Below are 24,932 nucleotides of genomic sequence, written 5' to 3'. Positions count from 1 at the left end.
GTGGATGCATCATGTCTGCAAATAATGAAAAGACACAAAGATAAATCTTAAGTGAAACCTGTCTGAAAAAATATGGAGAAGAGTAGGATAAAAGTAAGTGAGATGGCCCATAAGTGATGCTGAGTATATATAATTGCATCATGCGTACAAATACCTCATCAAGGCTAAATTGGGAAATGGAGTTGAGAATTTTAAATAGAAGATTCGAGAAAAAAAAGGAAAAGGGAAAGGCTAACTTTTTCCTCTAGCTATACATTACATTAAAAAAATTTTTTTTAAGATTTTTAAAAATTCTTTACCATATTTGAATTGGTGCTTTTGAATATTTAGCTTTAGTCCAGCCATTCATTCAGACTGCAGACCTCTGCGTCCAGGATGCATATTAAAACATCTCAATCCACACAGGCCACCCACAACAGCTTATAAAACTCATCTCTTCACCTCTGCATCCACATCTTCACTGGTGACTCGGAGCTTAAAGCTGCCACTACTGACCTCTCCACCCACGGCCATGTGCAAACGGACTGAGACCAGCGAACCACGGCTGGTGGAAATGTAAGTTGGTGCAACCGCTATGGAAAATATTAAGGAGGTTCCTCAAAAGGCTAAAAACACAGTTGCCATATGATCCAACAATCCCACTCTGGAGCATATGTCTAGAAAAAACTATAATTTAAAAAGATACATGAACCTTTACGTTCATGATAGCATTATTCACAATAGCCAAGACATGGAAACAACTTAAATGACCATCAATAAACGAACGGATAGAGAAGATGAAGTGCATACATACCATGGAATACTACACGGCCATAAAACAGAGTGAAATTACGTCATTTGCAGCAACATGGACGGACTCAGACATCATCAAACTTAAGTGAAGCAAATCAGAACTAGAAAGACGAATACTACATAATATCACTTACATGTGGAATCGAAATGACACAAACGAACCCGTCCACAGAACAGACTCAAGACAGAGAACAGACCAGTGGTTGCCGAAGGTCAGGGGAGGGATGGGACGGGGTTTGGGGTCAGCAGGTGCAACCATTCTCGCACAGAATGTGTAAACAACAAGCTCCTACTGTATAGCACGGGGACTATATTCAACATCCGTAATAAGCCACAAGAGAAAGGAACATGAAAAGAATATATATATATGTATAACTGAATCACTTTGCTTTACAGCAGAAACACAACATTGTAAATCAACTATAACAGCAATAAAAACAATTAAAAAAAAAAAAGTGAATTTCTGACACATGCTAGAGCATGGATAAAACCTGAAGAAACATTATGCTAAGCAAAGTACACCAAACACAAAGGACAAATATTACATGATTCCACTTATGAGATGGCTAGGATAAGCAAATTGAATAGAGACTGAAAAGTAGAATAGAGGTTACCAGGACAGGGGGAAGGAGGAATGGAAAGTTATTAATGGGTAGAGATTTTTAATTTGAGAAGATGATAGTTCTGGATATGCATACTGGGGCTGGTTACCCAACGACTGTGAATATACTAAGTGTCACTGAATTGTACACCTAAAAATAGTGTGAAAGTGTTAGCCGCTCAGTCGTGTCCAATTCTCTGTAACCCTATGGATTTTAGCCTGCCAGGCTCCTCTGTCCACAGGGATTCTCTACACAGGAAAACTAGAATGAGTTGCCATTCCTTCTCCAGGGGATCTCTCCCGCCCAGGAACTGAACCCGGGTCTGCCTGCATTGTAGACAGATTCTTTACCATCTGAACTACCAGGAAGTACAGAAAAATAGTTTAAATGGTAAAATCTGTCTTATGTTTATGTTACCACAATTTTAAAAATGGCCTAAAATACTCAAAAAGTTGGAATCATCCTTTTTTTTTCTATTCAGAATGTATCTTCTACTCATTATATAAGAAAGAGTAAATAACAAGACGTTTTATTTTTTAAAGACCCTTCAAAACAAGAATATATTACTGACAGTATAAATTAATTTTTTCTGGATGTAGTTTCTATGTTTTCTTCAAATAATTAACTTAATTTGCCCATCAGGTACAATTCATTGATTGTATAAGCCTTAGTTACATCATCTAAATGTCAATTTGCATTCTTATTACTTTGTAACCTGTAAAGGAATACATATAAGGTATGGTATTATATTAAAAGATACTTACTTTTCACCAGGAGAGCCACAGGTAACATCAGTCAGTAGAGAAAAGGCAAAATTCTCCGTCACTTCAGTGAAGTGACTGAATCCTCTAGTGTCCTTGCGCTTCGGGTTAACGAGAGCACAAAGGATCTCATAGAAAAGATTTCGGCTTTCAATGCTTAATGCTTGGTTTTTTCCTTCAACAGTTATCTGGAAAAAAATCCCAAGTATGAAACTGTATTTTAAAAAATCAACTGCTTAAATGATACATAAGGTATCAGATGTATCAACACCATTTACAGAATAGTAACTACTGCCTCTTGAGAAATCTGTATGCAGGTCGAGAAGCAACAATTAGAACTGGACATGGAACAACAGACTGGTTCCAAATAGGGAAAGGAGTATGTCAAAGCTGTATATTGTCACCTTGCTTATTTAACTTTTATTCAGAGTACATCATGTGAAATGCCAGGCTGGATGAAGTACAAAGTGGAATCAAGATTGCCAGGAGAAATATCAATAACCTCAGATATGCAGATGACACCACCCTTATGGCAGAAAATGAAGAATTAAAGAGCCTCTTGATGAAAGTAAAAGAGAGTGAAAAAGCTGGCTTAAAACTCAACATTCAGAAAACTAAGATCATGGCATCTGGTCCCACTACTTCGTGGCAAACAGGTGGGGAAGCAATGGAAACAGTGACAGACTTTATTTTGGGGGCTCCAAAATCACTGCAGATAGTGCTTGCAGCCATGAAATTAAAAGATGCTTGCTTCCTGGTTTCAGCTTTATAGTTAGACCTCTGACCTGTCTGGGATTTATTTTGGAGTGGATTTAACATGGAGATACCCTTTGGAGCTTTATCTAAGGTATAATGTGTTCTTTATTAACCATTACTAACATTACCAAAAATAAACATGAACCTATAAAGAATTTAAGACAAGTTAGTGTCAAAATTATATTTGGCATTGAAATGTCAAATACATTTGAACTTTAAAAAGCATAATCATTTTATAAAGAGAAGGCATAGTCACAAGAATATTTTGTATATAATATCTAGATAATATTCCTCACCCAGGAATCGAACCAGAGTCTCCTGCATTGTAGATGGATGTATAATCACTTAACAATATAATTACAAGGGACCTAGTTCATAATAGCAACATAATGCTGCTGCTAAGTCGCTTCAGTCGTGTCTGACTCTGTGCGACCCCATAGACGACAGTGCACCAGGCTCCCCCGTCCCTGGGATTCTCCAGGCAAGAACACTGGAGTGGGTTGCCATTTCCTTCTCCAATGCATGAAAGTGAAAAGTGAAAGTGAAGTCACTCAGTCGTGTCCGACTCTGAGAGACCCCACAGACTGCAGCCCACCAGGCTCCTCCATCCGTGGGATTTTCCAGGCAAGAGTACTGGAGTGGGGTGCCATTGCCTTCTCCGAACTGAACTGAACTGACCCACTGACCTGAAATGTCACTTTTATCGTATATGAAATTTTATATGTAATTGAATTTATTTCTTCACTTTCCATTTTATTTTACTAATCTGAATATCTGTGACAGCACCAGTTCATCCTGTTTTAATCACTGTAACTTCATATTTTCATATTGAGAAGAATAAGGTTTATCATTTTTCATCTTTTTCATAAAATTTCTGATGTATGTTCTCCCAGGTGAACTCATCATTTTGATTAATTTAAAAAAATCCAAAATAGTTTACTGATATTTTGATAGTACTTATATTCCATTTATAAGTTAATTTATAGAAAACTATTGTCTCTATGTTATTGAGTCTTCCCACTACTGAACAAGTTATAGATTTCTATTTTTTCAAGGCTTTTCTGTTAGTAGAAATTTTCAGTTTTCTTGATATAACATATATTTTCATGTATAATATTATTGAATGATGTCAGTTACTTGAATCATCATATTTCAGTACTGACATATAAATAGCTTCAAGAAAACAATATGCCATACCATTGCAAAAATTTAGTAACAATAACATATGAAAATAATCAGAGCAAAGGCAACTTCGGTGGAAATAAAATCATTTTCTTTTTAAGAATACAAATAATGTTTTTTTACTTGAACTTATAATAGTTTAGAACACTTCAAATATATTTCATGCCTCTAATAATTGCCAAGTTACCTATTTCACATAAATTGTTTTAATATATGAGAACTTATACTGTTTATTAATGATTACTCAAAAAAGTTAATTACATTTTTTCCATAGGATCTTCTTTCATAATTCAGTTTCATTATTCATGACAGATTCAAAAAAAAAAAAATCAAGATGTACTACCTGACAGCTCTAGTTAAATAAGTGTTGATTCTCGACCATTAATATGTAGCTTTCTTAATGTATCTTTTCTAAAATACAGTTACTGTGCTTTCTTTCCCTCTTCATAGCCTAAATCAAATTGTAATTGTACTATACTATTTCATCATTAGAAAATTTAAGTAACATCATTTCCTACAGTAAATTCTTTCCAGTGCCCAGGAGGAGCAGGGAACAAGCAAAGGGCAACAGCTTCATGGCACTTCAACTCGAAGAGCCATATAATCTAGTCCTAGTCCTCATTTATGGACCTAGAAAAACTGCACACTATCTCAGAAGATGTCCATGCAGTTTCTAGAAGTATCAGAAAGAGCCTGGAGCTCCTGACCTCCGGAGCCTCTTTTCAGACACCAGTCTACTCTTACTGCTACAGTAGAGAACTCATCCTTCTCTGAGCTTCCAAACCAGCACCAGTCGCATCCAAGCAAAAGCACAGGGTCAGATATGGTGAATTCCACTCTGAGATTCAGCAATCTGACTCTACCATATAAATTCATTATAACTGATACGATAACCGTTATGTGGCTTTCGTCTTTTAAAAAAAAGTATGAAACTGCTAACACTCGCAAGGGTTTTTTACCTTGTCTATCAAATACAGCACAGCGCTGAGCTGTTCATCGGTGTTCTCCGTGGCCACTTTCACGCTGACGCTGTGGAGCACCCTGTTGAGAATGTCGCCGTCCAGGGGCTGCTGCAGCTGATCCGCAAGCCCCCAAAAGGCCTGGGAGTTCGCATCAGAGACGAGAGTGATGTTCGCGGTCCCGTACACTTTATCAACTCTGGCACCCCCTCTCGGGTCAAAAAGCACGATCTGGAAGCGTTTAGGAAATGGATTCAAAGACCCTGTCTCTGGCGTGAGGATGACATCCAGGACAGTAGTTCTCTGGCCAGGCTCAAAGATCAATGTGCCTTCAGTTCTCACAAAGTCTTTCCCAGAAATAGCTGGAGATATGAGAGTACGACCGATGGTCTCGGCACTCCTCAACTCCTAGAAATTAGACAACATCACTTAAGTGAAACTATAAACCTCTGATCTTGTCCAGAACCAATTTTCTCTTAATCTGATGGGCCACAACACTAGTATTGACAGGTGTTGCTTTAAATTTACAGTTTTTGAGTCCATACTAGATGTTCCCTCACTCTGGGACCTCACCAATCTTGTCCTCCAGTGTCAGTGTGACTCAATTTCCTCAAACTACACAAATGCCAGATTTTTAATCTCTGATAATTATGATATTACAAAGAAGTTGCTTTTTTTTCCTTTTATTGTTCAGCTCAGTCACCTTCACATACGCTTTAATCCTTACTAGTCACTTGTGTTATTTCCTTTTCTTCTTTCTTTTTCCATTTCCCTTGATCAGTCGATGTCTTTTCTACTGGTTTCTAAGAACTCATTTATGACTAAGAACGTTAATCATTTGTCATGCAATATAAATGAAACACGGTATTTTATTTTTTTATTTGGCTGTGCCAGGTCTTAGTTGCAGTACACAGGATCTTCCATCTTCATTGTGGCATGCAAGACCCTGAGTTGCAACATGCACTCTCAGTCGTGGCATGCAGAATCTAGTTCCCTGACCAGGGATCAAACCCAGGCCCTCGGCATTCAGAGCTCAGACTTAGCCACTGGTCCACCAAGGTAGTCCCGAAACATTGTATCTTACTGCTGTTAATTTACTATGGTGTTTTGTCTTTCAGTTGTGTATTAAAATATAACCATGTTGTGTTTTTAAAAATTTTTTGTAAATAAAACATGGAATTTTATAATTTTTCTAATCTCCCAAGATAAATTAGAGAGATAAATACACATCATACAGTGATGAGGTTAGGAAAGATAGATGCCTTAGAATAGACCAAGAAAGAGAATTACAGAAGAAATGCCATTACTGCCTTACAGAACTTCCCCAGTGGTGAGCCAACTAACAATTTGAAGATGTATGCGTCAGATCGTGTACATTCCTGATACAAAGTGTGCTAGGAAGTCACTGGAGGATTCCAGCAGGAGAGTGACACACTTTATTTCTAATTTTCGGGAGCGTTCTGGCTCTTGTGGACAGGTAGGCTGCAGCAGGGGGAGAGGATTGAAGAAGGGAGAAGAGATAGGAGATTTTTATATTAGTTCCTGCAGAAAAAGGAAATAATGGTAGCTTTGGTTGTATGAGTAGAGAGGGTGAGAAGAGCTCAGACTGGGAATGTATTTAGAAGGTAGAGTCAGCAGGAGTTTCTGATTAATTCAGTGTTGTATGTAAATGAGGAGAAGGCAATGGCACCCCACTCCAGTACTCTTGCCTGGAAAATCCCATGGATGGAGGAGCCTGGTAGGCTGTTGTCTATGGGGTCGCACAGAGTCGGACACGACTGAAGCGACTTAGCAGCAGCAGCAACAGCAGTATGTACATACTGGGAATGCTGACCTAACTGAAGGTTGGTATACTGTATGTATACTACAGTTATTGTTTTAACTACATTATTAAAATCTGTTTAACATAAAATCAAGATTAGTATTATTGTAACAGAATAGCAACTTGGTTCATAAGTATTTTCTCATACTTACTAGCTACTTGGAAAATTGAATTATATGACTTTCTCTTCTAACAATATCCCCAGCATTCAAAGACAGAAAATGCAAGAGCAATGAAGCAACAGGAAAGTAAATAAAATCAGACCAGAGAGGTAAATTTTTTCTAATTTTTAAAATTAAACCTTATATTTTGACATAATTACAGATTCACATGCACTTACAAGAAATATAAAAGAGTGGTCTCCTCTACCCTTCCCTAATGTCCTTCATAGATATCAATAACATCTTGCATAATTGTATCACAACCAGCATATGAATGTTGATATAGCCAAGATACATTTTCATCACCACAGGGCTCCTCTATGTTGATTTTTATAGTCTTATTAAAATGCTATGAGTTACACGCTAGTGACAGCATGCGTTTTACAAGGAATCATTTGTGAATCATCTAGAAAGAACATAAATGAGTATGATAGAGATATTGGCATTCAGATTCTTCTTTTGGCATTTTCAACTCCCCTTCCAACTGAGTGTATGAACTAGTTTAAAATGGGTCTCAAATCTTTTTTTTTTTTTTTTTATCACTTCTTCCACTCTTCTGCCCTACAAAGTAGAGAGCATATGATGATATATATTTCATGGGAGAAGAAAGAACACATATTTTTTCTCATTTCTCTTACCATCTTAAATGCTTAAAAGTAAAAATGCTAAAATCTCCCAATGAATCAAAATACTTCTTTTCATGCTCATACCACCGCAGGGCTATTTAGAATGGAGTTTATTTCTAGAGTCTCATGTGAGAGAGTTGCATCTTCTGGCTTGCCAAGCTGTAGACTCTGTTACAAAGACAACTTTTCTTCCCGGCAAGCTTCCAGGACAGCTCGCTACCCGCAGCTACCATCCTCACCTCCAATCCCTGACTCACAGGATTGCTACGGCAGGCTGGTGGCACACATGCTGTCTCTTATGCACAGAACGCTCTGTGTGTGAGAGCCACGCAACAGTGACACAAGCAAGCACACGCTGAACAGCACTTGGCATAAAACCACAGCTTAGAAACCCTGAGGCCTAACGTATCCCCAGGCTTGAAATCTGGAAACAAAAGAAGTGGCAGCACTGCCCAGAATGGCAGCTTTCAAACTGTGGGGTTTGGGAGTTATACAAGTCCAGGGGAGGAAAAACAGAGGGCTACGGCGGGCAAGCTCCAGTCTCCACAACCATGCTTCAAAGGGAGCAGGCGTACAGCTTTGTTTCAATGTATTAGAGCTTTGCTCCTAAAATAAAGTTTAAAACATACTACTTCCTCCCTTTCACTTGATGTCACCTAATAGAGAGGATGTTAAAAGTAGCTGTGAGACAGTCTCCTGAACCCGTGGATTTGAAGAAATACAAAGATCACAGGAAACACACAGCTAGTATTTGAAGTCCTAAAGAAGATTTTCAACTAGTTCAGGTAAAAATCAGAACAAAGACCCATACTTTTTGTTTCTGGTCTTACCCAGTTACATCCTGAAGAAATTTTAAATCTCTACAGATGTTTTTCACTTAGGTCATGTTCTAAAATGATAGTCTTTTGTCTTTTTGTTTCTTTTGGAAAAGCTGATTATACAATGTGTGTAAGACATTTTGCATTGCATAATCAACTTTTCAAAAAAACACAAAAGACAATAGACTATCATTTTAGAACATGACCTAAGTGAAAAACATTGAACTGTGTCAAAGATAAAGCTTAATGTAATAAACATAATGTGAATTATGATGGTATCATCAGAAAATAGTATATCAAATCTTCTCTGCTTCATGACACATGCCATAGTTAAAGAAGAAGAGCTTCCTGTGTGTTAATACCTGCTCCCTGCTTACCTGGGTACTGAAGTTAACAGACATCATTAGTCCTGCCCCATAGTCTCTGGCCACCTGCAGGCTAATGAGAGTGGCCTTCTTATGAGCCACCGGCAGTCGAGAACCCACAGAGAAGTACACGAGACTTGGAGGTTTATCACGCTGTAATAATTTAATCTGTGCAAATCTGGCACTATTGTTTAGAGCTGCTCCAGCTGTTACTTCATACAGTTCCACAAAAAAATGTATTTCACTTTGAGGTATCTGCCAATGAGTAAAAAAAAAAGGGGGGGGGACGATAATTACAAATAGATTTCTATTTTAAAATAATTCTGACATTAAGAAATAGCATCATTCATACACACTATTACAGAAATAAATACACATTTAGAGATACAGTCTGTATAATTACAGAATTAAATTCTTACTTAGATTACCATGAGATTTTTTTTTTTTTTTCAGTCTTTCTTCAACACCTTTACTCTCTCTGGAAGAGCATCTTACTAGAAAATCAATGTCAGGAGATAATCTATGCATAAACTTCAATAAACAAAAGGATACACAAAGTATAATTCACACAATGAAAATGTTATCCAGTAGTTAAAAAGAATGAACTATTTCAATATTTTTCAACGTGGATGGATCCAAAAACATGACAATGAGTAAAAGAAATCAAGTTCGATAATGATATACATGCCATGCTACAACAAATGGAAAGTTTTTAATTACATAAAGCTTACTACATCTTGTTACTGGATACACATTTCACTGAAGGGTAAAAAAGAAAACAACACATAAAAGAAAACAAGACACCAGGACAATAGTGATCTCAGCTGGAGGGGTGGCCCTGAGGGTAGGGCAGGGTGTGGAGCTGAAAAAACAGGACAGGGGAGAAAGCAGCTTCAATTCTGTAAGGTTTCATTGTTAAAGGTTTTATATAAATTGGCCAAATATTGATGGGTTAATTTAGTGGTCTCAGGCATTATTCAAAATTTCCCTAAATTCAGTATCAAGAAATCTAAATTTAGTCCGTTGATTATGCTTTGGTCATGTTTTCCCTCAGTTCTGTGTCAACAATCTCAGATAATTTATTTTCTAAAGCCTGCATTCAATTCTGTAACATACTGTTAATCACCTGTTTTTACTTATTTTCTCTTACATAATAATTAAGAAATCTTAGCATCATTTTTAGCTTCCTAGCATAACTCCAAGAAGCTAAGCTGATACATTTTCAACTGTGTGTTTCACTGTCTAACTTGATATAACGCATCCTTCTTTTCTATCAGCAAGGATCTTAGTAATAGTTTGTTTTGTGATCATTTTAATGAGAATCATTATGTCATGAAACAATACAACAAATTCTTCAGTATTATTCAAAATGATTTATATCTTAGTAGCACAGTAAATGAACCGAATCTCTTTTTATTGTCTGAAGAAACATATTTAGTTTTCATGTGATATAGATTTTCTTTATTTTGCTGATTAACTCTCAGTAAATGTTGAAATGAAGGTAAATATGTTTTCCCTGCTTTTGGCAACTAAATTGGTATACAATAAATGGCAGCACTTGAAAAGTATAGGTAACTATATTCAACAACTATTATTCTCTAATGGCCAATGAGCTTGAGGTCACAATAATTTCATTTCACTAAGAACTTCAGAATATTACATTTCAACAAACTCTTGCCTTTTCTTCAGTACAGTATTTCTTCTCATTGTGATGATGATTAAAACATTACTTATAACTACTCTGAGTCAAAAAATATGTTGTAATCTAAGTAGGGAACCATAGAAATTGAACAAATGTACAGATGGGTGCCAACACATAATTAGAAGAGACAAAAGGAATCTTTCAGTCTAACAACAGAATACTCTGTTCAAAGACTATGCCTGAAGTATACTGGGAAAGCAAAACTCACAGATGGTTATCTGAACCTCTCTGGACCTAAATATGACTGGAGACCTCACAAGAACTCAAGTTCCTTCCCTAGTTAGGTCAGCAGCATTCCAAGATGATCTTTTGCCCAACTAGTATAAAATAATTTTTCTGTGGGCCCAGACCTGCTCAGAAGCAAGTAAAGTAATAAATAGCAAGATCTTACTTAAATAGTTCTTAAAGAAATATGTGCAACAAATGTTTCAACAATCTGTTTAGTTTAAATGGACTTTGTGGGTTAAGAAATGCATCCTAAGTTTATTAACTATGACCTTCATACATTTTGCTAATATAGACCATATGATAGAACCATAAGATACCCAGCAGAGAAAGAGTGCATGAACTGGAATTCAAAAGATGAATTCTAATCTTTACTGAGTAATCAACCTGGGGAAAGTTACTTAAGTTCTTTATAAATTGAAAATAAAAAAACTGAATGACTATAGGAATGATAATTAGAGATACGGACACGACTGAGCGACTGAACGGAAGACTAGAAAAACATTACGTTGAGCGTCGGGAGACAGGCTGAACTTAGGAAAAACCGCCGTCAGTCAGAGGTGCGACTCCACAGATGAAAGCATGCATTGTGTTAACTGTATTGTGTTGTCACTCACCTACTACTAGTGTTGATGTGGCTACTACTCGGCTCCACTCCCATCCATTCTGAATAGCAGCAATACCAAGCCACCCTATGAAGAGCCAACTCCTTGCTGAGAACCATGTGAAATACCTCTCATTCATTATCTCGTTTAATATAACGGCCCTGTTATTAACTCCACCAAGTCTGAGAAGCTCAGGAAACCTTAGCAACTTGTCTGATGTCACAAGCTATTTGGTGCAAGAGTCAAAATTTGAACCCAGGTCTTCTATCATCTTATGTATGCACCTAACAGAAGCAGAAGATATTAAGAAGAGGTAGCGAGAATACACAGAACTATACAAAAAAGATTTTAATGACCAAGATAACCACGATGATGTGATCACCCACCTAGAGCCAGACATCCTGGAATGCGAAGTCAAGTGGGCCTTAGGAAGCATTACTATGAATAAAGCTACTTGGAGGTGAAGGAATTCCAGCTGAGCTATTTCAAATCCTAAAAGATGATGCTGTGAAAGTGCTTCACTCAGCACGCCAGCAAATTTAAAAACTCAGCAGTACACAGGACTGGAAAAGGTCAGTTTCATTCCAATCCCAAAGAAGGGCAATGCCAAGGAATGTTCAAACTACCACACAATTGCACTCAATTCACATGCTAGCAAGGTAATGCTCAAAAGTCTCTCAAGGTAGGCTTCAACAGTATGTGAACCAAGAACTTCCAGATGTACAAGCTGGATTTAGAAAAGGCAGAGGAACCAGATTAAAACTGACAATATTTGCTGGATCATGGAGACAGCAAGAAAATCCAGAAAAACATCTACTTCTGCTTCACTGACTATGCTAAAGCCTTTGACTGTGTGCATCACAACAAACTGTGGAAAATCCTTCAAGTGATGGGAATACCAGACCACCTTATCTGCCTCCTGAGAAATCTGTATTCAGGTAAAGAAGCAACAGTTAGAACCGGACATGGAACAATGGACTGGTTCCAAATTGGGAAAAGAGTACATCAAGGCTGTATATTATCACCCTGCTTATTTAACTTTTATGCAGAGTACATCATGTAAAATGCCAGGGTAGATAAAGCACAAGCTGAAATCAAGATTGCCAAGACAAATATCAATAACCTCTGGTATTCAGATGACACCACTCTCATGGCAGAAAGCAAAGAGGAACTGAAGAGCCTCTTGATGGTGGTAAAAGAGGAGAGTGAAAAAGCTGGCCTAAAACTCAACATTCAAAAAACTAAGATCATGGCATCTGGTCCCATTACTTCATGGCAAATAGATGGGGAAAAAAAACGGAAACAGTGACAGACTTTATTTTCTTGGGCTCCAAAATCACTACAGACAGTGACTGCAGTAATGAAATTAAAAGACACTTGCTCCTTGGAAGAAAAACTATGACAAACCTAGACAGCATATTTAAAAACAGAGACATTACTTTGCTGACAAAGGTCCATATAGTCAAAGCTATGGTTTTTCCCGTAGTCATATATGGTAGTGAGAATTGGACCATACAGAAGGCCAAGTGCCAAAGAATTGATGCTTTCGAACTGTGGTGTTGGAGAAGATGCTTGAGTGTCTCCTGGACAGCAAGGAGATCCAACCAGTCAATCCTAAAGGAAATAAATCCTGAATGTTCATTGGAAGGACTGATGCTGAAGCTGAAACTCCAATAGTTTGGCCACCTAATGCGAAGAACTGACTCATTGGAAAAGACCCTGAAGCTCGGAAAGATTGAAGGCATGAGGAGAAGGGGACGACAAAGGAAGAGATGGTTGTACGGCATCACCAACTAAATGGACATGAGTTTGAGCAAATTCCAGGAGATGGTGAAGCCTGGCGTGCTGCAGTCCATGGGGTCACAAAGAGTCAGACACAACTGAGCACCTGAACAACAACAAAACTGAAGATGTGGGAGACATACTGGAGGAAGTGATATTTTCATTTGTCCTTAAGGGAGAGGTAGGAAGTGTTGAGTTGTGGGGCTTGAGGAAGGCATAAGACTATTTGGACAAACGCAGAGAGGAGGACTTAAACGTTATCAAGTAGAATAACATGACCAAAAGTTTTGAATATTGAAATTTCAGTTCCTTTTCTTCAGGGCAATAGAAAGCATAGCAACTGATCAAACTCCCACTCCAGAAAAGCAAAATATAATATTTGTATAAATTAGGAGTTTGGGATTAGTACATATGCACTACTATACAGAAAACAGGTATATAGGACCTACTGTATGGCACAGAGAATTATACTTGTTACCTTGCAATACCTAAATGGAAAAGAATATGAAGGCAAATACACACACACACACACACACGTATGTTATTGTTTAGTTGTTTATTCATGTCCAGCACTTTGTGACCCCATCAGGTGGCTCTGTCTGTGGAATTCTCCAGGCAGGAATACTGGAGTGGGTTGCCATTCTCTTCTCTAGGGCATTTTCCTGACCTAGGGATAGAACCCAGTTCTCTAGCAATGAATGTGGATTCTTTACCACCTGAGCCATCAAGGAAGCCCACATGTACATATAAACTAACACATCACTGTACATTAAGTATATTTCAATTTCAAAATTTTTAAAAATGAAATTCTTGGATAAAAAGTCAGTGGGAACCCAATATTTTAAACTTGTTTTCTAGCTCCATCACTACCAAGATGGTTCACAGCCACAGCTGTGTCAACCCTCAACTCTCATGCCTATCTCCAGAACAAAGACTCAGATCTCTGAAACGCTGATGAAAGAAATCAAATCCTTGGATGTCTTAGAGCAGAAAAAATCAAGATGGCTCTAAAACACAGGTTATTGCTATAAAGCAAATAAGTATCCAGAGATGTTAAAGCAATATGAAGAGACACAAGGGTAGCTTAGTAGATCTTTCAGTGTCTATGATATGACTATTGAAGAAGAATTGGGCATCAGAGGATGAGATGGCTGGCAGGCATCACCAATGCAATGAACATGGCCTTGGGCAAACTCTGAAAGATGGTGAGGGACAGGGAGGCCTGGTGTGCTGTAGTCCATGGGGTTGCAAAGAGTCAGACACAACTGGGCAACTGAACAATAAGAAAAGCAAAAATAAAAGTATTTAGTAAACAATTAAAATTAGATGAATTTGAATCTATAACATAATGGTACTTAAAGGTGAAAAATTTTAATGGTTAAAATGAAAAATGTGAGTGTAATAGTGTATAATTAATATTTTATTAGTTTTAATGTATAGGGTAATGTTAGCATATCAATAAAGTTATGCCTTTAATTAAGTATATATTGATTTATTAGTGAATGGTAAACATTCTCTGTGCATGTATGTAGGAAGGAGTTAATAAGAAATGCTAGTAAGACAATCATTTCTATAAAAAATACAAATTGTACCAAAAATAGGAATAAATTTTTAGGACCTGTGAAATGCATGCAAATGAAAACATGTCAGAAGTTAAAGAGTACTTCATACAGAAGGTGAAAGATGATGCAATTTTATGTTCATTCAAATACGATAGAACAGATGAACTGGAAAGATGCACTAAGATCACAAATTTGTTATCTCATTTCTTTTCAATTTGTGCCACATTCCTTAGCATGTGGGACCTTACCTGGGATCAAACCCATGGACCCTGCATGGGAAGGCAGAGTCTTAACAACCAGACTGCTGAGGAAGTCCCTGTTATCTCATTTCTTATGAAGTAGAGCCTCCAGCTTGCCCTCACAAATATAACAAGATATTAACAAGGCAGGTCTATCTTTTTTTTTTTTTTAAATTTCAGGTCTATCTTTTCAGTGCCCCTATAGACCGGCTCAATGTTTGACGGTGACAGGGCAATGGTTAAGGTTGAAGCGGCACTGCAAGATTTAAAGAACAAATCACTCTGTGGAAAACACATGGAGCTGAAAACATTAACTTGTAAAGCATGAACTTAAAAAAACATGTTGATCTCACAAGCCACGTCATAAAGTGGATCTCAATCCACTGTCCAGCAATTCTCATTTGAAACAGCTTCAGACAAGCATTAGGATCTGTGGTCCTAACAAAGAACAAAGTGGTGATAACCAAGTAACCTGAAGTGATCTGAGATGAGTGGTCTTTCTCTTCTGCAACCATCAAAATCCCTACAATTCTGGGAAGATATGAAACTATGTATTACTGTAACCTTAGAGAACATCAATACAACTGCTTCAGAAATTCTCAGAAAGTAGAAAACCAAGTAGACAAAAAAAAATGAATGAAGAGTTAAATCTACAAGATTATTATTTAGAATGGGTTTAACTACAGCTACCCATTTGGAAAAAATTTTATTTGTGCAATGCTTTTTGTGCTGTTTAAAGTTTTTGGCATGTACAAAAAAATCATGATACTTTTGAACATTCAAAATATTATGGCTAGTTTTGCATTAAATATTTGAGTTTAATAAATTAAGTGGTAGACAAGGAACAAATGCTACTGAGTGATCCTTGGACATTAAAGTATCATAGAATAGTCATTTTTAAAAAGTGACACATGATTACTAAATGACTAAAACTCTGTTAGAGCCTCAGCGGCCAATACCATTTGAATAATGCAGATTCCATTTAAAATGAGGAGAGGAACGCCTGGCTCCTGGGGGTCATGTGCAACATGAACCAATAGAAATTGATCCAAAGACTCAATGAGCATGGCCTCTGTGCCCTTTGGTAGATCAGAGCTGACCTCCCTAACTAAATGGATGGTGAATGAGAGAACTTTCATGTTAAGGATGAAATCTGTGAATACAATACAATGTAACCAAATCTATAGACATGATAAAAGGAAAAGAACTAAACATTCAGAGTAATCAGAAATAATACTAATCAGGCTGAAAATGACTCAAGGAACCGTTTACCCCGGTGAGCAGGTGGGCCAGGAAGGATCTTGGAAATGACAAGAAATAGAATGTAAAAAACTGATGGCCTTTTTCATTACTGAGATACAAGTGACTTACAACATATATAAGTCTCAGGTGTACAACCGATGAGCTTATTTACAGAAACTCAAAGAGACTCAGACATCGCAGCTAGGCGGACACAAAGACTCTCCACGTAATGTATGCACATATACGTGTCAACAAAGTAGCTTGAAAATGAGTAATTCTAAAGAAGTACAATCAGCATTCTACCACACCGGGCCTCATTGTTTCTTACCTTTCCAGGCTTGAGCTCAATGCTGATGAAGCACTCTGTTTGACCTGCTCTGCAGACAGTGGTCCCTGATACAGACAGAAGCTCATCCGCCAGGCTCACACCATCTTTCTGGAGCACAGCAGCTGTTTTGTTAAATGTGACTCGCCAAAAGACCTCGACATCTTCAAAGGCTCTAGGAACAAAGAAAAACCTATGCCAGTGCAGTCACAGATTGCATTATTCCTGACGCTAATGTAGAATATATTACCATTACGTCTGGAGTGAACCTCTTCATCCAATACCAGCATTCTCTCTCCCACTGATAATGTTGAAAATAACCAGTTCTGCCCACTACAGTTAAGAAATTAAGGCCAGAGTTTACGTGGCATTCTTTGACCACACTCCATTCAGTAACGGTTAAGTACTTATTGAAATATAATTCTGGATACTATGTACCAGAAATATGAAAATAAAAATTATAGAGAACCATTGCCTTGAAGTAAACATTCCTCATTTGTCTTTTAACAAGAATCTTTCTAAAGGAAAAACACTACTGCTAAAAATGGTCGTTACTATAAAAGACAAGAGATGATCTATCCTTTCTGACAATATTTAGACACAAAATGGAAAAGGTAACACTGACACACGCAACGGTGTGCATCCCAAGTGCCCGTACATCATGAACACGCCGATGTGCGCTATACTGTATTAAGTTGTAAGCAAAATACTGGAACTCTAAATCTTCCTAAATAGTAAATGGTTGTATACGCAGCGTGACAGAGAATAGTAAACATGATGAAGCAATGACTGACATAATCTGACATCTGTATGGTACTTCACAAAGTACTAAATGTTCAAGGCAGCCCTAATCAGGGCTCAGTCACGTCCGACTCTTTGCAACCCCATGAACTATACCCTGCCAATCTCTTCTGTCCATGGGGTTTTCCAGTCAAGAATACTGGAGTGGGTTGCCATTTCCTACTCCAGAGAAACTAGAGTATTTGAACACTGACATCAAATTCCGCATCACTTTCTTCTATCAACATTTCATCCTGCTTCTACCATTTTATAAATGCAAATTAAACACCATGTAGACACACAGGATGTTATGTCTTCTACATAGATACAAACAAAACCTGTTTGGCTGCCTTGTAACGGTAAGATGCAGACTGCTCATCTCAGTTTCTTCACCCAGCTCCAGTCTACTCTGGGACTCCTCACTGAATCCTATGATGCCATTGTGAAGATCACTCCCTGAAAAGAAAAATAGAAGACGATGATATACCAAAGACTTTAAAAGATCTCTGTTTCCCCCATCTATCCAGCTCAGATGGTATAAAAGTGAGAAATTCACAAGTGAACGGGGCAGGCAGGAGCTACAACTTTTAAAAGATCTTTACCCCAAACAGACTAGAATCAAAATGATCACGTCAAGGTAGTTGACACTGTGAGAGCAAAGGACCAAAAGAAAGCAAGCATCAAAGCCTGCTGCCCACACTGATACACGCTCATCTCTCTCTGATGAGGCTCTACTTTTTATTTCAGTCCTTGATACTGCTGTTTAAAGTCAGCACATCCTGATAGAATATAAGTTCTACTGAGTAGCAATTGTTTTCTTTAGTGTTGTATCCCTGGTACCAAGAACAGCGTCTAATAAATATTTAGTAAATACATGACCTTCATCTGATTAGTTTACTTCCTTATAAGAAAGTTGACCAAAAGACCACTGATGTTAAACATTTGATTATTTTCCCCAGAGAAAAACGGAATTATTAACGAACTCTTGGGAATCTCAGAGTAAAAGAAAACTCCTCCGAGCAACTCTTGAGGTTGGAGGCACCATCATACTACACAACTGTGTCAAAAACTGGAACAAACCCACAGCCCACACCATGCTGAAGTAGTCACCCCAAACCCTGGCCAACACATAAGCTAGCTTCTCAGACAAGAGACATTATCGGTAAACAGCTCCTGCTGCTTTCTATTTCTCAAGAAGCCAGTTTTGCAAAGTAATCCTAAAAGCAATGACCCAGCGGAATCAGCCTCAAAAACCACTTGTACCCATCACCCTGAAACCTGAAACTCCAAGCAGACAGAACCTCTGCAAGGAAACAGAAAACTATGATCTGTCTCGCAAGTGTGAGTAAATGTGGAGCCTGCAGCTTAGGGACACGCAGATGATGGACCACTCTTGTCCTGGTGCCTCGTGGGTGTTTTGTCTCAGCCATTGCCCATCCTCATCCTCACTAATTACGACTACGACTGCGTCTTAGTCCTGCATTGGGACCTGACCTTAAGTCTTTTTCTTCAGCAGCAATTCTTCTCTTGTCACTTTGAGTACGAATTTGGTCTCTCAATTAATAACAAACAGATTATAACCATCTCAAAGCAGAACTTGCATTTTCTTTTTCAATGTAATAGTGACTAGCATGGTCTTAAGGAGTATAATACTTTCCTTGCAGCATCTACAATGATAAACTTCATGTCCAGTTTCTAGTAAGATGAATCAAGACTTCCAGAGTGCCAATGATCAGAAACAAAACTAAATAAACTATTTTCCCCTGATTTATCTTGAGCGTTTGTTCTAATATCTAAATGTGAAATGATTACGAAGGTTAAAGATAAGAGGAATCAGCAAAATTAATGATATAGTTAAAAGATAAATACTAATTTAAAATAAAAAGCCAGGTAAGGAGGAGAAGACAGGAACATTCACAGACAGAGTAAGGGAAGTCAGGGTATTTGACATGCAGAAGTGCTGATGAATTACACCACATGACTCTAAGAGGAGTCAATCATTTGCCACGTGTGTACGATGTTTGGTGTTAGGCAGAGAAGAAAAACATTAGAGAACTTCATTGAGGCTCATCTGACTGGTAAGTTAGGTTCAGAGCTGGTTGATGGGAATTGCCTGGTGAGTTAGACTCAGAGCTGACCTATGGGTAAGCACTGGTATGCCATACTGACATAGTATTAGTGAACCATGTTGGTATGCGTCGGTATGCCAAACTGACTGAGGAGCACGTCCATTCCAGTTGGAACAGAGCTACTGTCCTGAGTCCCTAAGGGACCCTAACCACCAGCCTAACCAGTACAACATCTCCCCATGATCCAGTAACTAATGGAGTAACGCTTGGGAGAGCAAAAAGCCTCCATCAACTATTGTGATTGGTCTGTGCCTCTGTCAAACTACTTGCTAAATATTTTGACTGTCAACTCTGATCTTATTCAAATAAATATAACAAAATATCTATGTCATGGAATGGGGGAAGAAACTGTTGATTTAATTTTAAAAGAAATATATAGGTGGTATCAAGCTAATGTGAATCAAACTCAGTAAATAACTTGGAGAATTGAATCCGCATTTACAATATTCAATAAACTGGATGATTAGGAATAAATGATAATTCTAATTGGTATAATTTTGCAGGGTAACATAAATGGGATGATGTTGGGTATAAGAGGGAGTTACACAATTGTAAAATTATGACTGAATTATAACTGAACAGCTAAAATGAAATTCTAGGAAACACCAAATCTTGCAAATGGAATATAAACATGTTTATTCTAAAAGTTTCCTTTTTTTTAAAAAAAAAAGAAACATAAAGCATAGACTGCTGCCGCTAGTTGCTGTTAAGTCACATCAGTCATGTCCAACTCTGTGCGACCCCTTAGACGGCAGCTCACCAGGCTCCCCCATCCCTGGGATTCTCTACGCAAGAACAGTGGAGTAGGTTGCCATTTCCTTCTCTAGTGCATGAAAGTGAAAAGTGAAAGTGAAGTCGCTCAGTCGTGCCTGACTCTTTGCAACCCCGTGGACTGCAGCCTACCAGGCCCCTCCATCCACGGGATTTTCCAGGCAAGAGTACTGGAGTGGGTCGCCAGTGCCTTCTCCAAGAGCATAGACACTAAATGATTTAATCAGGGCCTCTGAATTAATGGTTGAGCTAAGTCAAAATTATATACTTCATGATTTTTAATTTTCTTTCCATTATACTATTCTATTATAGTGCCATCTGAAACTCTAAAACACTGTGTAAAACTCATTAATGTTTATACAAAAGGGTAGACCAGGTAAGAATCATGAGCTAGCCTTGTCAATATTCTAATTAGCATAAGTTTATTGACAGGTTGAGCTAATCCACTTAAAGAAATACAGTATGATTTCAGAGGAAAATTGCAAATCATCACTAAAAAATTTTCAAACATGCACATATATACAACACACACATTCCCAATAGTACAAACGTTATATAAACTACATTGGTTCAAAAGCAGAACAAAAGGGAATAGTTATAATCTCTTTCCCAACAGATACAAAGAATTTTCTGACAATGACATCTTAGACTTTGCAACGGATTAATAAAAGTGGTTGGGAAATTCAGAATGAGATTTCAAAACATGACAGGCAATCATGTTGAGGTGATTAAATTAGGTATTTTCCAGAAGACATACATGAACTTAAGCATTTTTAAGGGTTTCTGTATATTGTCAAAGTACAGATGTATAGAATGTTTAGTTAGCTCTGAGCTAAGTGACATTTACAGTCTGTTAAACTCTAGCCTGGCATCTCAGAACAACGTGATGAGTTTTGTTAGGGTTTCATGCCACCAGAAAACAAAGTTTTAATGATTCACTATGAGTGATCTCCCTGGTGGCTCAGACGGTAAAGCGTCTGCCTACAATGAAGGAGACCCAGGTTCAATCCCTGGGTTGGGAAGATCCTCTGGAGAAGGAAATAGCAACCCACTCCAGTACTCTTGCCTAGGAAATCCCATGGATGGAGGATCGTGGTAGGTTACAGCCCATGGGGTCGCAAAGAATCAGACACGACTGAGCAACTTCTATGGAATCTATGAGTGATTCAAGTAATTCACCTTCTTAAATTAAATTTAAGCTAGAATAATCTTATTACAAATTCTGTACCACAAAGGCACATGTTTAACCCCATCACTCCAAATATATACCTGTAATAATGATCATGGCAAAATCTGCAAAGCCAGCGTCATCCTCTCCCTTCACGATCTGTGCTCCCCCTTGTGGGTCTGTGAGAAACACGTAGAAGAATTCCTGTCCCTCGGGATCACCATCATCCAGAATTGCAATCGACACTTTACGTTCTCTTTCTCCATCTACAAACGCAAGGATGACAGTCTGCGCTCTAAAATCTTCTTCTTCGGTTGCCCATGTCAGGTTGGAAATCCCACGGCTGTCAGGAAAGGGCAGTGCGTTTGGTTCCTTCTGAGCAGATCTTTCACCAAAAGTTCTGACTGTTACGCTGACATTGCCAGCAGACCCGCCAGTTCTCCGGACAAGAACCTCTGCAGCGTTCAACGTGCCATTCTCCATTTCCTCTTCGACGTAAACAACAGGGGGCCCAAGACTAAATGTCCCATGAACGGAGGTATCTGTAGTTACAGTGGCCGCGTTAGGCTTCTCAGACGTGGCAGAGGTCCCAGCAAGGGTGACAAGGTTCTCAGGGATGGGAGGTACGCCAGCCACCTCCGTAACCACAGCGACCACGTCGGTGGGCTGTGGAATGGCAGTAATCTCGGTTGTGTCAGGGTGTGTGGTGGCAGAGTTGGTTTCCAGAGGAAGGGCTGTGTCCACTGCTGTGGTCACAGCTGTCTTGGCGAAAGAAGTATCCGTTCCTGCCAAGTCATCATTATCCAATATTGTGATCACTGCCACGCTGAAATCTTGATTCAGGCGTGGTCTCCAATTAGCATCAAATTTTGGCAATCCTTGAATTTCCACTGAAGTTAAATTAATGTAAAAAATTTCTTCTATCTCAGGAAGCTCATCATCAATAATAATTATTTCAAAATCAACCTCAACTTGGAATTTTTGGAAAAGCAGCTCCCCGTTCTGAACAGGCTCAAAGTCTTCCTGGGGCTTTGCCCTCCCTGCAGCTGTCTGATAGGAAACTTTAATAAGCTCCCCGTGGAATCCAAACAGTCTTTGTACATGTAATCTGATCATCTGTGTATCCTCCGACACGATGATATTTCTTGAACTGGGCGAAAACTGAAAGACTCCCATTGGTTCAATTTCAGCAACAGTGAAACCTGACCTGGGGGGAAAAAAAAATTAAACCATGAGAGAACTGATAAAAAAACAGGGCTAGCACTTGCAGAGAGTCATCTTTCACACGTGGAAGATGCTGCTCATGAGGGCGTCTTAAAAATGACATGCCCTTTCAAATTCCGTAAAACCCTACTAACTTATTGATGAATAGACCAGAGCACAAGAAATGAACCGACAGGAGTTGCGGTGGCAGGTGACAGGACCTAACAAGTGTTAGCAAGCTGAGGCGCTCAGAGGCCTCTGGCCTGTTTCTCCAATCACCCCACAGCAGCTCTTTGAAGGATCTGAAATGGCAGGTTCTCTCTCACGATCAGCACACCGGGGACCAAAATCAAAGTCTCACAGTCAGGATGTCGATCTACCAGGCAGGAAGAGTTGCCCCTCCTAGATGTAAAAAGCCTTGCTGGTTTCAACTGGCCAGAAATGGGACTATTCTCTCACACAAATGTTGCTAAAATCTTATACATGAATTGGAAGAGTCATCCATGATTGATACTGATCTGTTCTTAGTGCTTTCATGTGGAATTCTGTGGGCTTCCCTGGTGGCTCAGCTGCTAAAGAATCCACCTGCAATGCAGGAGACCTGGGTTCGATTCCTGGGTTGGGAAGATCCCCTGGAGAAGGGAAAGGCTACCCTCTCCAGTATTCCGGCCTGGAGAATTCCATGAACTGTATAGTCCATGGGGTCACAAAGAGTCAGACATGACTGAGAGACTTTCACTTCACTTCATGGAATTCTGTTGTGATTTAATCAGTTATCTCAGAAGTAACACTGGTAGCCCATCAGCCTAATCCAGACTAATCCATGTTAAATCAAAAGCCATACTGAATTACACCAACCAATATCTCCCATACATAAACGTGTAAACAAATATACTTGAACACGCACTGGTTTTGCCCACACACTTTTCCCAGTTTCCACATACATAAACTGAAGAATAGGAAGATTATGTAACTTGCCCAAAGTCACACAGCAAGTAAGTGACTGAGGCAGGATTAAACCCAGGAGTCTGGCTGGCTCTAAGATCTGTTCTCTGCTGTTCTGATCAAGCCTATCCCACATATGAGAAAAGTCAACTGCTTTTGGCTGGGACATATTTACCTGCAAATATATGGGCATAAATTTAACTCAAAAGTCACAGTATAATCCTACTATGATTTCTTATTCTTACTCTTTGTCTCTAAGGAAAATCAGGTATTTGGGGCTATCCTTTCAGAAGACAGTTCCCTTTTAAAATAGATGGCTTTGCCATCATGGTTCTTACTGGAGATGGTACCCCAAGCCAACATTCTCGAGTCAGAGGTCATGATAAACTCTCTTCATGCAAGCAGTGTGTGGTGTGGCATCTTTGGCATCCAGGCCATGTGTTGCTCTGAACTAAAACTGGTTTTGCCTTTGCTTCAAGGAGAAAAATCCTTCTGTCTTTTTTGTTTGAATCAGTAAATTCCAGCTTATCCCTCGGGGACTTTCTTGGCTGAAAATCAAGGGGTCTTACCGAAGCTGGGCCCCACCGGGGACACTGCTCTGCACTCCAGAGAGGTGAACGACAAAGGCCTCCAGCCGCCCAGGGCTTGGGTGTGTCCAAAGCAAGACTCTTTTACTTTCTTCTCCATGGGAAAAGGAAAGCCTCCCTGACAGGGAACAGGAAAAAGGAAGCAGGGTTTCATTTCTCTGAGTTCTTAAATTGGGATTCAACTCTTAAACATATAGTGAAATCTTTCCTTTTCCAAAATTCTATGACGGTCTACAAAAGGTAAAACATTTAAAAAGTCAGTGGTGGGGGCAGGGTGTAAATAAATTTAGAGGAAGCTCCGTAGACCACATAAACCTTGCCTTCAATCCTGTCTACTCTACAAGGTAGAAGTCAAACCACCCAACACTGGCATGTCACTGACCCTCACAGAACTAATGGTATAACTACAAAATAAAGTAGATAAATAACAGCTGCTTTACTGTCAGAAATATTCAGCTGAACACATACATAGATATAAGAGTGCGTCTTTTTTGATTATTGTATTGGGACTTCCCTATAGCTCAGATTAAATTGAAGAAAGTAGGGAAAACCACTAGACCATTCAGGTATGACCTAAGTCAAATCCCTTATGATTATGCAGTGGAAGTGAGAAATAGATTTAAGGGACTAGATCTGATAGAGTGCCTGATGAACTATGGACGGAGGTTCATGACATTGTACAGGAGACAGGAAGCAAGACCACCCTCAAGAAAAAGAAATGCCAAAAAGCAAAATGGCTGTCTGAGGAGGCCTTACAAATAGCTGTGAAAAGAAGAGAAGTGAAAAGCAAAGGAGAAAAGGAAAGATATACCCATTTGAATGC

General features: G+C 38.7%; 1 protein-coding gene across 1 annotated transcript in view; it reads right to left on the bottom strand.

Moving 5' to 3' along the window:
• Positions 1-24,932, bottom strand: part of GPR98 (G protein-coupled receptor 98) — a 543,192-nt gene that overhangs the window by 305,738 nt on the left and 212,522 nt on the right. Inside the window, exons 73-79 of the mRNA XM_010831922.1 lie at positions 24,092-24,227; positions 21,476-22,581; positions 17,645-17,762; positions 16,530-16,701; positions 8,857-9,099; positions 5,053-5,460; positions 2,159-2,343 (exon numbers count right to left, since the gene is read on the bottom strand). Coding sequence (XP_010830224.1) covers positions 2,159-2,343; positions 5,053-5,460; positions 8,857-9,099; positions 16,530-16,701; positions 17,645-17,762; positions 21,476-22,581; positions 24,092-24,227 — 2,368 coding nt within the window. The remainder of the gene's footprint in view (positions 1-2,158; positions 2,344-5,052; positions 5,461-8,856; positions 9,100-16,529; positions 16,702-17,644; positions 17,763-21,475; positions 22,582-24,091; positions 24,228-24,932) is intronic.

This window comes from Bison bison, unplaced genomic scaffold, assembly GCF_000754665.1.
Source record: "Bison bison bison isolate TAMUID 2011002044 unplaced genomic scaffold, Bison_UMD1.0 scf7180017864533, whole genome shotgun sequence".
In the NCBI taxonomy this organism is placed as follows: domain Eukaryota; kingdom Metazoa; phylum Chordata; class Mammalia; order Artiodactyla; family Bovidae; genus Bison; species Bison bison.
The sequence above is the reverse complement of the archived record's forward strand: the minus strand, read 5'-3'. Positions and strand labels throughout refer to the sequence as shown.